The 14,076-nt window shown below is 42.3% G+C and overlaps 1 protein-coding gene across 11 annotated transcripts in view; it reads left to right on the forward strand.

Annotated features, from left to right (window-relative positions):
- Positions 1-11,526, forward strand: part of PATJ (PATJ crumbs cell polarity complex component) — a 156,869-nt gene extending 145,343 nt beyond the window's left edge. For 7 of the 11 annotated variants that reach the window (XM_030031663.2, XM_041127545.1, XM_041127549.1 and 4 more), the window contains 6 exons: positions 73-113; positions 399-521; positions 1,622-1,726; positions 5,023-5,126; positions 6,830-6,953; positions 8,760-11,526. In XM_030031663.2, coding sequence (XP_029887523.1) covers positions 73-113; positions 399-521; positions 1,622-1,726; positions 5,023-5,126; positions 6,830-6,953; positions 8,760-8,906 — 644 coding nt within the window. In that variant the 3' untranslated portion in view covers positions 8,907-11,526. The remainder of the gene's footprint in view (positions 1-72; positions 114-398; positions 522-1,621; positions 1,727-5,022; positions 5,127-6,829; positions 6,954-8,759) is intronic. The other 4 variants (XM_041127546.1, XM_041127552.1, XM_041127550.1 and 1 more) reach the window with 3 other exon arrangements.
- The last annotated feature ends 2,550 nt before the right edge of the window (positions 11,527-14,076 follow it).

The raw sequence follows: 14,076 nt of genomic DNA on the forward strand, positions 1-14,076 counted from the left end.
TCACCTGACAGTGTTATCTCTTAATTATATTATCTCTTAATTACAGAAGCTAATTGTTTGTTTCTTTATTAGTAGGAGCAGATATGGGCCCAAGGACTGTGGAGATAACAAGGGTCAGTGAGTTATTTTCTATCAATTCAAAAACCTGACACCTTTAACTGAAGTTGTTAATTTTTGTAGCGTTTCTCAGAAGTAAAATTGGATTGTTTACCTTTGCAATAGGTTGTTGGATGTATGCCTGTGTAATGGGGCCTGCGTGTGTGAGGATACGTGTGTCTGTCAAACCTATCTATTTTCTCCCTCTTTCATAAATCAAATGAGTCAGTTATTGCTATACACTGAACAATGACCTCTACAAGTTGCTCCAATTGCAAATGTTTTGTTTTGCTTTGTTTTAGGGACCAAATGACGCACTTGGTATCAGTATAGCAGGAGGGAAGGGAAGTCCATTAGGAGATATTCCCATCTTCATTGCTATGATTCAAGCCAGTGGTGTGGCTGCACGTACCCAAAGACTCAGAGTGAGTAGAGGGGTCCTCTCAATATTTCCTGTTTCATCTGCCATGTGTCCCACAGAGAAGGAGCCTCAAGCAGTTCTGTGTATGCCATCACTTTGTAATGTCTCATAGATTACTCTGCCTCTTTGTATATAAAACCAAAACAAAACCAAAAAACCCCAAACCTGCCCTTCTCTTCCCTTTTTAATTATATTTCATCTTGGGATAATGGCAATTGTTGCCCACATTGGAAAAGTGACGTTAAGAGAAAGAACATAAATGCATTTGCAGTGGTCTTTGAATGTATATGTTCATCCAGACCCAGGGAGGGCAGCAACAGGCTCTCTGGAAACCACAGGCATTTTGGGGACTGCAGACTGGGCATCACTTAGAGCTCAAACCAGGTAGAAACCAGATTGGAAGTTAGTTATTTGATCTTAAGGCCCTTATAAAGAAATGCCAAAATAAGGCACTTATATCAGACCCACAGGATATGTGGGTTTCCAGGACTGACTGTGGTGAACACTTTCAGTTTTGCAGAGAGTTGTAAGGAATCATTAGTATTGAAAAGAACTTATTATGCAGATACATAAGGTTGCTTTGGCCCATGAGATTCATTAGTACATGCTGCTACATTCATGCCATGTCTCTAATAGAATTACACAATAGCACTAAGTGCCAGGGTCAAGATCATTTTTATGTATTAGAAGAAGAAATCATCTAGGTTAATTAGATTAATATCAGAAGTGCCTGCTTTCCTATACTGCATGCAGCATGTGCATACATAATCTGTAAGAATATGAACTTGTCTGCACATATGAACACAAATGAATCCTTTCTGGGTGGGAGGACAGCAATGAAAATCTCACTCTCTCTGCTTGCAAATGGAAATAGTAAACTACAACCCATCTTTGTCTCTCTGATCGCATTGTTATTTTTAAAAAATCCGTATTGTACTTGCTCTGAAGAATGGTAAATGATCACTAGCAATGCAGAATTCTCACAAAAGGGATCCTGCAAAAGAGAAGCATGACTGTGCAGTGCCAAGTTCACGAGAATTTTAAGCATTCTTAATTTTAATTTTCCCTAATGCTAGTAATTTTCCATTACTGTTGTACTTTTAGGTTGGAGATCGGATTGTCAGTATTAATGGGCAACCTTTGGATGGGCTGTCTCATGCAGATGCGGTTAATCTACTAAAGAATGCTTATGGGAGCATTATCCTGCAGGTATGGTGATAAATTGAACATGCAGCTGCATGAGGGTAGATAAATGGCATTCGGGGAAAAAAAAAACCCTAAGCATCACTGGCACAAGGCATCACAGAATTGCAGGGTGCTTGCTGATGGGAATTACACAGACTGAAAGCAAGAAATAATTTTCATTCAAAAATTCTTTATTGCCATTCATACAGGCTGTGAGCATGATTATATAAAAGCATAACAAAGAGAACAAAATAACTTGTTGCTACACATGATAAATCAACAAGCTTGCAAGTTTTTTTTAATTTGAAGTTAACTAGGAACAAGAAATTACGTATGTGTATATGTGTGTATGCATGTAACTAGACTGTGACCAAACTGCCCACAGTGTTAATTTCCTTGTTCTTGAAAGGGATAGAAGAAAGAAATGCTAGCAGTATTTAGTAAAAATGATAGCATCATCATTAAGACAGTGCTGCCTAGAATAGATTATTCTACAGGTAATGAATAACGACACTCAAGAGAGAAAAACCAGTGTTATCACTGCCGCGTTTATACATGTTCTGCCACTTTGGTTCTAATTGCTGCTTGCCACTATATTCATCTTTAGTTTATTTTTATGTTTACACAAAGAAATGGGAAAAATACTTGCCAGAGAGAATTCAAAATACTACTCATTTTCAGAATTATTGTAACAATTGGAAAACAAGCTTAAGACGTACCACTAAAATCTACTCTAATTTTCTTTATCATCACAGCATATTGGATTGGAACACATCTTGAGAGATTTTTTGCAAGCTTCTTGCTTGCATTACAACACAAATGTAACTATAAAAAATGGGGAAAAAAAGAAAAAAAAAAAAGAAATTATAATAAACTTAGTTTTAGACTTGCTTATTCTTTGTTTTGTCTGTCCATGAACTGCTGACCTGGTAAGTGATGAGCCAGTTCCAGAGCAGATGGTGTACTTGTGTAGTTCCATTGAAGTCAAAGGAAATACACAGATATACACCAGCTGAGAATTTTCTGTTAAATTATAGTTATCATATTGTTACTAACGTTGAGTAATTTCACTTTTCGTGTCAACAGTATTCCCTGAATAGAAAATGAAAGCTTGCTGCAGAACCCAAAATTGCTAATCTTGAAAGCTGTAATACAGCGTATTCCACCTCATCATGTATTTAAAAATATTCCTGATGAAGCACGCTGTCAGTTGGTCGCTCGCATATACAAAGAGGTTCTTCTAGAAATGTCTTTGGGTTTGTCAGTTGATGGTTTTTCTTCTGCATTTTTGCTGTCTAGCTTAAAATGGGCTTAATACTTTTTACAGATGATACAGGTTTATTCTGATAGAATAGAGTCTATTTTCCTCTATTAAAAATGTGTTATGTGAAGGTGGGATGTTATATTTTAATACCAGCAGGGCCTAGTGTCGAAGCCCTGCCGTAAGCGTGGTGATAGTTACCTGACATGCTAACTGCAGGTACTTCTCAATCACCAGATTGTTTTAATAAAAAGAAATAAAAAAAGCAATCTAAATGGAATAATCCTATCGCTGTGATAATCATGACTGATGTGTCATTAAGTAATTCTATTTATTATCAGGTTAAACCACTTCATGGCAAACTGCTTTGAAAGGTCAGATAATTGCGTTCAGTGGGGTGGAAAGGCTTATTATCAGTACGTCCTGGGAAGGATGGTAAAGGAGTTTGCAAATGCTGTTTGCAAATGGGAGATTAGGGTCTCAGGGGAACAATCATCCCTTTCGGCTGTTTTGATGCTTTGGTTTAATTTAATTTCTTTTCTGCAGGTGTAGTAATGAGATAAGGGGAAGCTTTTTTACAAGGTTGTTGAACTCTGATACGTTCTTACTGCCAACTGAAGATTTTTGAATATAGATTTATTTTGCCCTCATTTTATTTAACAACAAAATATGACAAATACTGGCTGGCACTCTTTCCCCTACTGCAACGGGAAGGAAAACTTAACGGTGTCTTTGCTGGCTGAGCCAGGTGCAGCTATCTTGTCTGCTGGACCCCTTCATTTAGGGCATCCAAGAACCTGAGTCCTGGGATGCAAAATTTGCATGAGAACTAATCTTCCTTCCTAGAAAATGCTACCACCCTCTCGGCTCCAAGTGATTAGAAAGAGGGAGATACTGTTGTGGAAGAATTGTGAGCATTCATTTAAAACGGGGGATTTATATGATGGATTTTTTATTTCAAATAGGGACATTTCCCGTAAGCCATGTTCACAGCAAGGAGTGGAAAAAGTACCTGTTAATTTTGATAAAATAAGGCCATAGATAGCTAGAGGAAATATTGAAAATATACTTACTGGGTATTTCTCACTGTCTCTGAGCCGAACTCCTGTGCTGTACAGTAAATGTCAAGCAGAGAAGAACATCTCATCACAAGGAAATGGAGTTAGGGGATAACCATGGCATGTAGTTGTTAGGAAATTGATGTCCTTTCAGCTGTAAATACTTAAAATCCAAATCACTTCATAGTGGTTTCCTCGAATTTTTTCCAGAAAAAGCAAAGAATAGAAAATTAGCATGCAATGAAAGGTTAGGAAAAAAAGCTAGAGTGGGCAATGACACTTTGTGTTTAATAAATCCCACTGGGCCTGCAGGCTACAAGCTTTTATCCTTATGAGGCTAAACGCCTGTGAATGGCAAACCCCAGACCTCAGCATGCGAGTAACTGTTTTCTCAGTACGGCTACAGTCGTATTTGTAACTTAACGTATACAACATTGATATGGTTGCTTTAAAAAGCCTGAGCAAGTTTGCTGCCCCACAGCCTGTCAAAATGTCATTAACTCTATTAATTACTGTGTGGTGGCAATTCATGATGGCTTTAGAACGGTGCAGGAGCCAGAACTGGGAAGTTTAAGAATCCAGTTTGTTGGATTCATGCTGGAAATTGCAGAAGAGTTGAAACCAAGGATTAATTTCTTCCCTGCTCAGCAAACAAACCAGTCTGGGGTATTTCAGGGCATTTGCCCAACAGTCCCTTGGATCTCTGTATTTTGTCAAAGGCTAAGGTGCTCTCTGTGGGATACCTTTCCTTTCAAGCCCAATTCTGGATACCTTTTGTTGACTCTGAGATGTACCTATTTCCTTGACAAAGTAACCTCTTTCTCTGGATTATCCAGAGAGACTGTTCTCCTTTGCTCAGCATCTGAGTGATAGTCATGTAAAGGCAAGAGGAAGCTTCAGCAACCGATTTTCCTGATGTATCAGCTATTTTCTGTATAATTAGCCAAGACGTCTGGTATTAAGTGAACCCACATAGTATTTCATTGCATCCTTCTGTTTAGGTTGTGGCTGATACGAACATCAGTGCCATTGCTACCCAGCTGGAGAGCATGTCTGCAGGATGCAACCTTAACTCTTCTTCTGAGCATCCTTCTGAAGATCCCGAGTAAGTTCATACTTAGTCTGCACAACTGGGGTGGATTTCTATGCACCATGCAAGGGAAAAGCCTAGGGTGGTGAAGGAGGACTCTCCTGTTGCTTTTCTCTCTAATTTTCCATCACCTTTAAAATGAAGACTGTGACCTTCTCCAAGCTGATTATGAACGCGTGTCCATCTTCACCTGGTGACAGAAATTGCTTGAGTAAATAAGCACAAAATGTGTTTCCAGGCACTAGTTCTGGACATTTTAAAAAAAATTGTCTCCTTTCTTTTCTAACGTGTTATGCTGACATAACAGTTCTGCCCTTGTCTGTTGGCTTCCTTGTCTGAAAGGAGTTATGATCGTAGCAATTTGAAATAATTTGTCATTGGCAGACTAAGGCAAGAGGTGTTAAAAAGCCTGGTATCAGAGACAAATGTTTCAAAACATGTCCCAGAACTTTCTTTGTCTTTTGAATCTTTTTAGCTTTACAAATCGAAAAAGTCTGATTAAAAAATTTTCTACTTACAGCACTTCTGTATGGTGATGGAAGTTAGAGATCTAGCCCTCCCATGGCCATGCATCATTCTCCATTGTGTGCTTTTTAGGGTAGCTTATAGCATTCCAGTTATCATTTTGAAATTCATTTGATCTTCATTTTGGTTCATTAGCTTCATTATGTTCTTCATTTTCATTCTTTGATTCATTATATTTATTTTAAGAAGCTGAGATGCAAGTTGCTGCCCTACCTCAGGGGGTTTGAGTATAAAAGTTAAGCTATTTATGCTGCATTCTCTAGTCTTACCATGTGAGATACTGTTTTTATTGCTGCTCTCAAAGGAGAATTGCTTACTTCATAAAAGGATTTGTGTTCTCTTTTCATATCAAAATAGTAAGGAAATTTGAATGTGAAAATATGAAGCAGAATTAGGCAGGCATATGCATTTGTTCTTTCCTAAAGAAATGGCTAGATACTAGTCATCATAGGCTACACCTTTATAGAGGTGGAAGATGCCGAACAGCTTTTGTCCATAATAATTCTTTCCAAATATGTAGAAATTACTTTTTCAAATTCGAGATGGATATATACGTGAGTGGTCTAAATTCCACCAAAAATCTTCCTTTGCTCAATGTAGACAGTAAAAGCCCCTGAAGAGAGGTCAGGCTCAAAGCGATGCACTAAGTGAGGGGCTCTGGAGTCAGCCTCTGGGGTTACGAGGCACAGGGATGCAGGTCAAATATAGGTTGTTAGAAAACAGCCCAAAGAGCCTGCAGCAGAGCTGAGGCTAAACACAAGTGTTCCTGGCTGCACCCTGTCTATTAGACTCATTCCTCTGAAGTTATAAAATAAAATCATGCTGTAAAGAAATTGTTGCAGTTGCCACTTATGCAGACTAAAGATGACAGCTTGGCTGGTAAGAAAGCAAACTCTCCTTTACATACGTGCAGCGACTGCAGATGAGGGGAGTCTCACTTCTGCATCAGAGATAAGTGCTCTTGTTGAGCTCTTATTAAAAATAAGTATTTTCAAAGCGAGGGGCTGAAGTATACAGAACAGCGTTTGAACTCTGGGCTGTGCAGGAGTGTGTTTCAGTGCAAGGGCAAGAGTCATGGTTTGTGACTGTATGAAAAACTTCTTGACAGATAAATATCTCTGTAAGTGTTCCTTCTGCATAAAGTCCCTAGAGACAGACTTTGCTATTCTAAGTGGTATTTATTGTGTTTTCAGAGCACCTCAGCCTAAGATTATTACTTTGGAGAAAGGCTCTGATGGACTGGGATTTAGTATTGTAGGGGGGTATGGAAGTCCCCATGGAGACCTGCCCATTTATGTCAAGACTATATTTGCCAAGGTATCTTTTTTTTTTTCCCCCCTCCCTTTTTCTGTATTATCTTTAAAAGTAAACCTAAGATTTGGCTTGGATAATATATTATGTAGTAGAAAGCAAAATGTGCTGTCTAAGTGCATTGATGTGAGTAAGTGGACCCAGAACTCACAGCCAGCTTCTCAGTTTATATTTCACATTACTGATGGCTGAAACAAGATGCTTTATCTCAGCAAAATTGCTCTGTGTACTTGGGAAACTTGGTTTTATACATTAAAATATTTATAAGGCAGTTTTATATCTGTAAATCTCCAAGAGGCTTCCAAGAGGTATGGAGGCATCACTTTTCCCACTGTACAGAAGAGGAGGCAGTTGCAGAGATGCTGTATCTTTGTGGCTGAGCTTTAGCTGGAAAACCAGCAATAAGCTCCTGTGCTCAGGTAGTCACCTCAATGAGAAAAAACACCGAAATAGGAAAACGCCATACTTTGTAGCTTGATAATGAATTGGCTCACGCATCGGTGCTGGCTTTAGTTATTCTCCCTTGCTTCCAGCTTCTCTCTCGTGCGTCTCCATGAGTACTCCAGTCCCACGTGCTGGAGCCGCTCACGGCGCGGCCGTCTCGGCCCGTCTCTGACCCCAACCCTGAGTGTTGGGGAGGACTTGGGGGTCCCAGCCAGGTACAGCCGTGGCTGTGGCCACCGAGGCTGAGGAAAAAACATAGTACAGCACAGCCCAGCCTCGAGGCAGACAGCCCCAGAATGGCCACCAGTGTGGGGGGAGAAGTGCCCCTTTTCCCACCCATTCCCGTGCTAGAAATGTGCTCAGTGTGGGCCAGCAAGATACGTCGGGCATGGCCGTGTGAAGGGAGTTCTGGAAATGCGGGGGGAGGAAAGGAAAACAGTGGGAATTAGGGATACTTCCCATAAAGTAACTTCACAGTCAGTCGCACACAGTTGCTTGTCCCGTGCCTACTTGCTGTCACTTGTGTCAGCACATCTGGCAGGGTAGATGACATAATTAAGAAAACTTTGTCTGAAGGTGGAGTAGAAGTCATGTCTCCTCTGCTTCTGTGATTCCGGGGCTCAAACCACAAATAGCTGGTCTTCTTAAAATTTGCAATTATTAACATGGGAAGATACTGTTTCTTTAAACTGATGCTTAGATTTACAAGTTTCTAGATGTGAGCACAGCTGAGAAACCCTAAGTGGAAGCTAGAATACACTGCAGTCACTGGTGGGGTCACGGAGCAGAAACGGACACCACGAGCTGACCCCTGGGCAGGGCAGGGCTCAGGATTTAGGTAAAAGAGCTGCACTGAGGTCTCTGGAGGAGAACAGCTATTTCTAAAGCTCTGTGGGAGCTTCTCAGGACCTTCAGCGGAGCCCAGCTCCATCCAGGGCTTGGGGCAGTGCCCGGGCTGTTCTGCTGCATGAGCTCTGCGTCCCGCTCCCTCCCCATATTTTAACCCATTTCTCAGCACTGGCTGTGGAGTACATTTAAACGCTGCTTCAACAAGCCTCTCCATAATCAGAAAAGCCAGAATGAGTCTTTACGCTGCAGTTTTTTCAGGGATGAGCCGATTCTCTTCTTCCCAGGGGTCTATCACCGGCCCGCGCTGCCCCAGACCGTGCAGGGTTGGGTAAGCGGGGTCAGCCATGAGCGAGGGTTGAAGCTCTCAGGGAGAATTCAGCACTGTCACTTCCCATGTCCCCCACCCAGTTACGGTGGGATTTCCAGTGCTGCATCCCTCCTCATTTCATCCATCAGCATTACGAGAGACGGGAGGGCTCCGTGCTACCAGCCGCTAACGAATCACTTTGCCGTTTGCAGGGAGCAGCTGCGGACGATGGCAGACTGAAGCGTGGTGATCAGATTTTAGCAGTTAACGGGGAAGCTTTGGAAGGTGTTACTCATGAGCAAGCTGTAGCTATTCTGAAGCGCCAGAAAGGAACTGTAACATTAACGGTGTTATCATGAATGTCATTGCGCTTGCGGAGATAAAAACAATTATTTTAGAACATCAGTAGAGCTATAATAATACTGCTCAGCCCTGAGCAGGATGTAAAGCAAACCCTGGCAAAAAGGAATTAGTATTCACCCCATTGCCAGAAAGGGTAGTGTGCATCTCGAGCTTCATTTAGCCTTCCGCATTTATCATCCTTTCTCCCCACCCTCTCCTACTTCTGGTGGCTTTTGAGGTTTCTCTGGACAAGTTTAATTAAGAAACTTCAAAGAACAATATCCATTTTAGTTTATTTATACATCAGTTTATCCCCACTAGTCTGAACCCCAGTTACAATCGCTGAACCTGGAATCAGTTCGCACACAAAAGAGAATTTAGATCATCAACTGATCTCATCTGATGAGCAGAAATAAATGCCGAGTGACTTGTCATCTCACTCATGATTTACTTATGCTAATTGTCCTTTCAAGTATGCCAGAAAACATTAGCAATGTAATTAAATTACCACTGTTCCAAATGATGAAATATCAAATTCTCCTCTGGGAAATTATTTGTGCTCGGCACAGTAAGTCTGATAGTCAAATGTGAACTTCTCATGTTTATCTCTTTGGGTAGGTCTCTGGAAGTTAGTCAGAGGTAATTACTGTGATGTGTCAATTTGCAGCCTTTAGCATGAAAAATAAACTAGGGGAGAGGGAAATCTATTTTTTTAGGCTTTTAAAATGTTTGAGCCTTTTCAGATATTTAGGCAGCATGAACAACAACAACCTATCTTGTTCTATTCTAATTATATTTTTAAAGAAGAAGAAATGTGCTGATATATGCCAGGCATGTTGCATACAAAGGCAGTTGTTGTTGTGCCAAGTTGCAGCATAATTGTTCATCCTGAAACTTTAATGAAGACAAAAAGTTTGCTTCGGCAATGTGATCCTGTAATTCTAGTAATGATGGTGAGCGGTCCCTCTGCACGTTGTCTTTAAGGCTAGATGAAGTTAATCCGAACTAGCAAACCGTTTTACATTTCCAAGAGTCTCCCCAGGATCAGATAGTGCAGGAAAAGTCTTTCACGGATCACAGAGGATGCCTCTCTCTTGGGGCTGCTGGAGTTCAATTTTGGATAATACCAAATAATACCAGGCAGTAGTGAGATGATCGCTGCAGAAGACCGCTGCAGCAGTTTAAGATGAAGTCCGGCGAGTCGGACGGCTCAGTCGAAGCCCCCGACTATTTTTTTGGTTTAAGTTAAGCCAGGCAAGAGCGTGCTGAAGCTGACAAGGAGCCTTCCCAAGGCCTGTCCCGCTCTGCGTGGTGGAGGTGGGATGCAGGAACGTTCAGCCAAAAGTTAGCAACTTCGTTACGTGTCGCAGCCATTCCTGCAGTGATTATATGACCGTGGCCTTAGTGATTTAGCAAATGAATTTGGCAGGCAGATTAATGGCAATGCAAGTCATTGTGGTTTAATCTTGCTATCCAGAGGAACACTAGGGTTTTAGAGGAAGCAGCCCAGTCTGATTGGGACTATTTGGTATAATTTATAATGATGATGTAGCTGGGAGAAATTAAGGGGGAGGGAGGTGGCGGTGGTGGTGTCAAAATTGGCTGCTCATTTTATGTGAAAAATCCCTGGAATTAAGTGGAAAGAAGATTCAAAATCTGCAGTATAAAAACTGAGTAGTGCAGGGTTTGTGTTAAAGGTACTGCTGCCCACCATGTTTTATCTACAGTGGATATTTCCCTATTTTACGTAAAAGAATAGGTACTGAAGCGAGATGAACTACACTGAAGCAAGCTGTGGTTAGCTCTCGTTGAAACGGTTTTCCTTCTTTCATTGAAAAGTTTTCTTTAGGTAATCACAAAGTGCATTTAGCCTGCTGGAACAATTAGTGGGTATTCCATTAGCAGTGCCTGGAAGAGACGTCCCATTTTCAATGGATTCCCACTGCACTATTTGATTTGCCAAGTGAAGTGTTAGTGGAACCTTGATTGTAGATGCACAGAAATATGTCCAGATGTAGCAAATGGGAGAGTTTTTAACAAACTGCCTTTGGTTGCAAAAGTATCCAAGGTATGCAGAAGTTAAAGGCGGGTAGGTGAAATGTGAAGAGGTACCCACAGAAATACTGTATGGAATTTATGAACAAAATGTAGTGATTCCTCTGTCTGATTATGTTTTTATAACTGTTGCATTCCTACTTTAAGATGTTGCCACATTTAATCTATGAAGTTTTACACAGCTATTTATTAGCCTATTATGCACATACTGTTCGTATACATAAAGAATAGAATTTATGGGCTGAGGTATTTTGCACTTCTCATTGCTCAGAATGAGAGAGAACATTTTCTGCTTCTTGTAATTTGCACTTTGCGTGTTGAATATATTACTGCCAAAAATTATATTGCAACTAATTGATAAACCAGTGACCATGCGGAGAAGCGTGTGCTGTATGTACAGGACCAAGTTAGATAATTAAATTTGCATTACGCTTGTCTGGGTTGAGGTGTTCTGGTTTGTTTAAAACTTTATTTCTGTGCAAGGGAAAAAGCAATTAAACCTTCTGATTGTATGTTTACGTATATCAGTAAAATGAGACATTTTATGACTTTGAAGATTCTAAATAAAGCTCGGTTACGTAAGTAGTTGTGGTTGGTTTTTTTTTAGTCACTGTTAAAATCTATTGCGTGAGATGTCTTTGTTTGCTATTCCAAGTAGGGCTCGTGATTGCCCTTCTCGGGGAGCAGGAGTGGCGGTCACCGTAGGAGTGCTGGAAGGCTGCGGTGACAGCCAGCCAAGGCTCTGCGTCCAGGTAGCAGGATTGCTCCCGAGTGAGGCGGTCACAGGGAGCCATCCCATGCACATCTGCCCTCCATCAGAAAGCTACGGCCACCCATCTGGGTGGCTCTGGCCTGGTAAGTAGTCTTTAATCAGGGCAACACCAACAAAACCAGCTCTGTTGAGAGACCAGGGATCTGGTGCACAGGCAGCAAAAGCAGGGCATGAAGGCGAAGGTGCCGAATGATAGTTATTGTGCCCGGAGGAATCAAAATCAACACGAAGGATGCTTGCAGGAGGAGTAGCTATACCAGAGGTGGCTCGCAACCCTTCAGAGGTGCCGCTCGCCAACCACTTCAACTCTCGTGTACCGGTGGGAAGGGTTCTCCTGCCTTGGTTTGAGGACTCAGCTGTCAGAGCCTTTTCTTTCAGACAGGCCACGTGCTGTTCACAATCCCTCCACCAGCTTCCTCACCTGGAGAGACAGGGAATAACCTGCAGTTTGCAGGGACACTGTCGAGAACATCCTTGACATCACCAGGAGCCATCTTAGGACGGTTTGCATTTTTTGGCTAACTCTGCAAAGAAAAGGACGAGTTATGCCTGTGTCTAGACTTCTTCCAAAGGCTGGGGTTGAGATGCTGTAAGTTTTTGTGTCCTCCCCACCACGTGAGCTTGCCGGGGAACAAAGCCCGTCCAGGCGTGATCCCCGCTGCCGAGCACTGAGCTTCAGAAGCGCCCGCTGGGTGCAGCCCGGGACCGTGCTCGGGCAGCGACGTGAACCGTGGAGGTGGAGGGTGCGCCGGTGCGGACAGCCCGTCAGCCTGGAGGGATGAGGGGACCCTGTCACATTGTACTGCTGCATAAGGAGTCCCTGTAATGCCTCTAAATTCCCTGTAATTAATCCAATGGCGATTACTACCCTGGAAGTATGACATGTATAGAGCCTGTTGAGGTAATATGATTATGCCGAGATGGAGCAGTTAATGTACCTTCGCCTGAAAGAACTGGAATGAATTAATTTAACGTTACACATGTATAAAACATTAGTTTTTACAGTTGTGCTGAGCATTGATATATAATTCCATTACCATCTTTCTCCACGGTTTCACACTTCTACGTCCATAATTTAGCTGTATTTACATTCTGGTTAAACACTGTCACGGTCATTGTTTTTCCTCTTAGCAGCAATGGACATTTTGTTCTCTCTGTGATAGCTGGACCTTTTAGGATGGCAACAAATCAGAGAGCAGCATCCCAAATGGAAAAGGAACAAGAATCACCTTGACTTTGCCTTCAGCCTTGTCCAAGCGGGCTCCAAGGTCTCTGCTGCTTTCGCAAGTCTGGTGGGGTTGAAGCAGAGTTTATTCCTGATTCCTGCACAAAAAGGAAAATATGCAGTGGCAGCATAAAAACCTCTTTATTCCTGATAGCGCAGCACCTGCTGTAGGTGCTGTGCCTCTGTAACTGCTCAATTAAAATTAAAAATCACATCCTAGTCAAAGTAACCGTACCAATTAAAACTGCATTGACACAGGGTTATTCTGCTGTGCTTCCCATCCGGGATGCCCTGGGCAGGATGCAGACCTGCTGAGCTCGGCTTTTCCTTGCCATCACCTCCTAGGAAACAGATTTTTCTCTCCAGAAATGACACGACACTGCATTTGCTTTTACAAACTCATCAGCAAGCTGCCACGAGGAGGTAAACCAAAAAAGAAGAGGTTCTTGAAGGTCTCCTTTTTCCTAAAGAAAATGTATTTTTGGGGAGGGTTACTTGTTTGCACCTCGAATGGAAATGGTCTCTTCCATCTCCTAAAGCCCTTCGTTGGCTTTTTTTTTTTTTCTTTACTTCTTTTTTAACGCTTTGATGTGCAGGTATGACAGGCCATCTGCTGAAAAGAAACATAAGTGTAGAAGATGGGTTTCTGCTGGCACTCTGGGAGCTCGTTTGCTGGAGGTTCTGGTTTACTTGTATGCAGCAGAAAAGGAGCTGCAAACAAATTCCCCTAAATAGGAATATTACGCTATCCTTCCCTCCTTGCCCCTCTCTGCCAGGTGGGCTTTTTTACAGACTTGCTTCCGTTCAAGGAAGAAGGACGCTGGATGCTCGTGTGCGACGCTGCTCCAAAAATGCAATCTCAGCACAAATCTCCCTGTGGACGAGAGACAGCGAGAGCGTAACGCCGCACCCGGGAACTCCCACGAGACCCCCTCGCTGGCATTGCCAGCGGTCCCTGCCCCGGCTGCTCTGCAGGATTTCTTCTTGAGGATATACCGGCCTGGTGTCTGCTCGCTGGAAAGCAACTTTAGCCAGTGAAAAGTGAATGGGGCATCGTGGTCGTCAGAGACAGGTTTATTTCTGAGTTGGGGGCTTTACTGCTCCTGGCAGAGAAGCAGGAATCAGTGTGCCACTC

Source organism: Aquila chrysaetos, chromosome 12, assembly GCF_900496995.4.
Source record: "Aquila chrysaetos chrysaetos chromosome 12, bAquChr1.4, whole genome shotgun sequence".
In the NCBI taxonomy this organism is placed as follows: domain Eukaryota; kingdom Metazoa; phylum Chordata; class Aves; order Accipitriformes; family Accipitridae; genus Aquila; species Aquila chrysaetos.